General features: G+C 37.7%; 1 protein-coding gene across 2 annotated transcripts in view; it reads right to left on the bottom strand.

Moving 5' to 3' along the window:
* The window catches only part of LOC109821247 (GDSL esterase/lipase At5g55050-like), a 4645-nt gene continuing 4004 nt past the window's right edge, over positions 532 to 1172 (bottom strand). For both annotated transcript variants that reach the window (XM_020387436.1, XM_020387430.1), the window contains exon 5: positions 532 to 1036. In XM_020387436.1, coding sequence (XP_020243025.1) covers positions 792 to 1036 — 245 coding nt within the window. In that variant the 3' untranslated portion in view covers positions 532 to 791. The remainder of the gene's footprint in view (positions 1037 to 1172) is intronic.

Raw genomic sequence — 1172 nt, 5'->3', positions numbered from 1 at the left:
TGCCATACCCGGGTGTGGCAGACTCGTTTTCAGATTCTCACCATGTTTGCGATTGTGTTTTGTTATAAATAGAAATACGTTTTTAGGGTTTCTTAAGGAGAGAATTAACACTTTTTTAGCACTTTGAGAGAGAGATATTGTGAGCGAGTTGAGAGCTTTGGTTAGGATTATATTTGATTAATTTTTTGAGTTGTAACCCGTTGTATTTCTCCTCCATATAGTGAAATTTCCCCATCCTCTCCCCGTGGACGTAAGCAATTGCCGAACCATGTGAATTCCTGTGTTAGGTTTTATTTGTGTCGTATTTTGGTGAATTGTACTCGTAATTTGGTTTGGTTCTCATCGCTCACCGACTCGTTTGGTTGTCGAGCACGTTTTCGCACAACGCGCAACAACTGATAGTGTACGTAACCAAGTAGTAAAGTCTCTCTATAACCCACTCTAGTCCCACATGAACACAAATAAGCACAAATAAAGAATTCACTTAACAACTTAATTCGTTTAGATCTGTATATACTTAATTTCCGTATATATAAGCTCCCATAGATAACAAACATCCATTTATAAATACATACACATCTCTCCTCTCAAAATCATTGAGAAAGAGAAATATTCAACATCGTACATTCAGTGGTAGATACCTTAAAGAGTCTTTCTCACATAGCATCCACCTTATTCAACATACACTCATACCATACATATTATAAGCATCCACTTCATAACTGAACAATCAACATATTATAAGCATCCACTTCATAACTGAACATTCAAACTTTAGCTAACAAAGTTGATTAAAGATTTTCAAGCGGTAGAACTCCCTCATCGACAAGTTGCTTGAAATTTATAGGGCTTGCATACTTCACAGATCCTTCATAGAAAGCCAACCCAGCTATCTCCGCCGTCTTGTTCGTCGGGTGGAGCACGTCCCAAAATACATGAGTCCGGCGATCTTTGCAGTAGAAAGCTGTTGCGTTGCACGGCTGCTCAGCATGGAACCTACCGATTCCACAACATGCAGATTTCACCTCTTCATACCCTGAAATTAATTAAGAAGGTGTGCAAATTCTTATATGAGCTAATTCAATCAAATGAGTTACACATACTAACTATTTGAGATAATCAGGTTAAGAGATAGTGTATTAGTGACTCTCGAGTTTATCTTATATAGAAAG

Source organism: Asparagus officinalis, chromosome 1 (genome assembly GCF_001876935.1).
Source record: "Asparagus officinalis chromosome 1, Aspof.V1, whole genome shotgun sequence".
In the NCBI taxonomy this organism is placed as follows: Eukaryota; Viridiplantae; Streptophyta; class Magnoliopsida; order Asparagales; family Asparagaceae; genus Asparagus; species Asparagus officinalis.
This window is presented reverse-complemented; position numbering and strand designations above follow the sequence as displayed.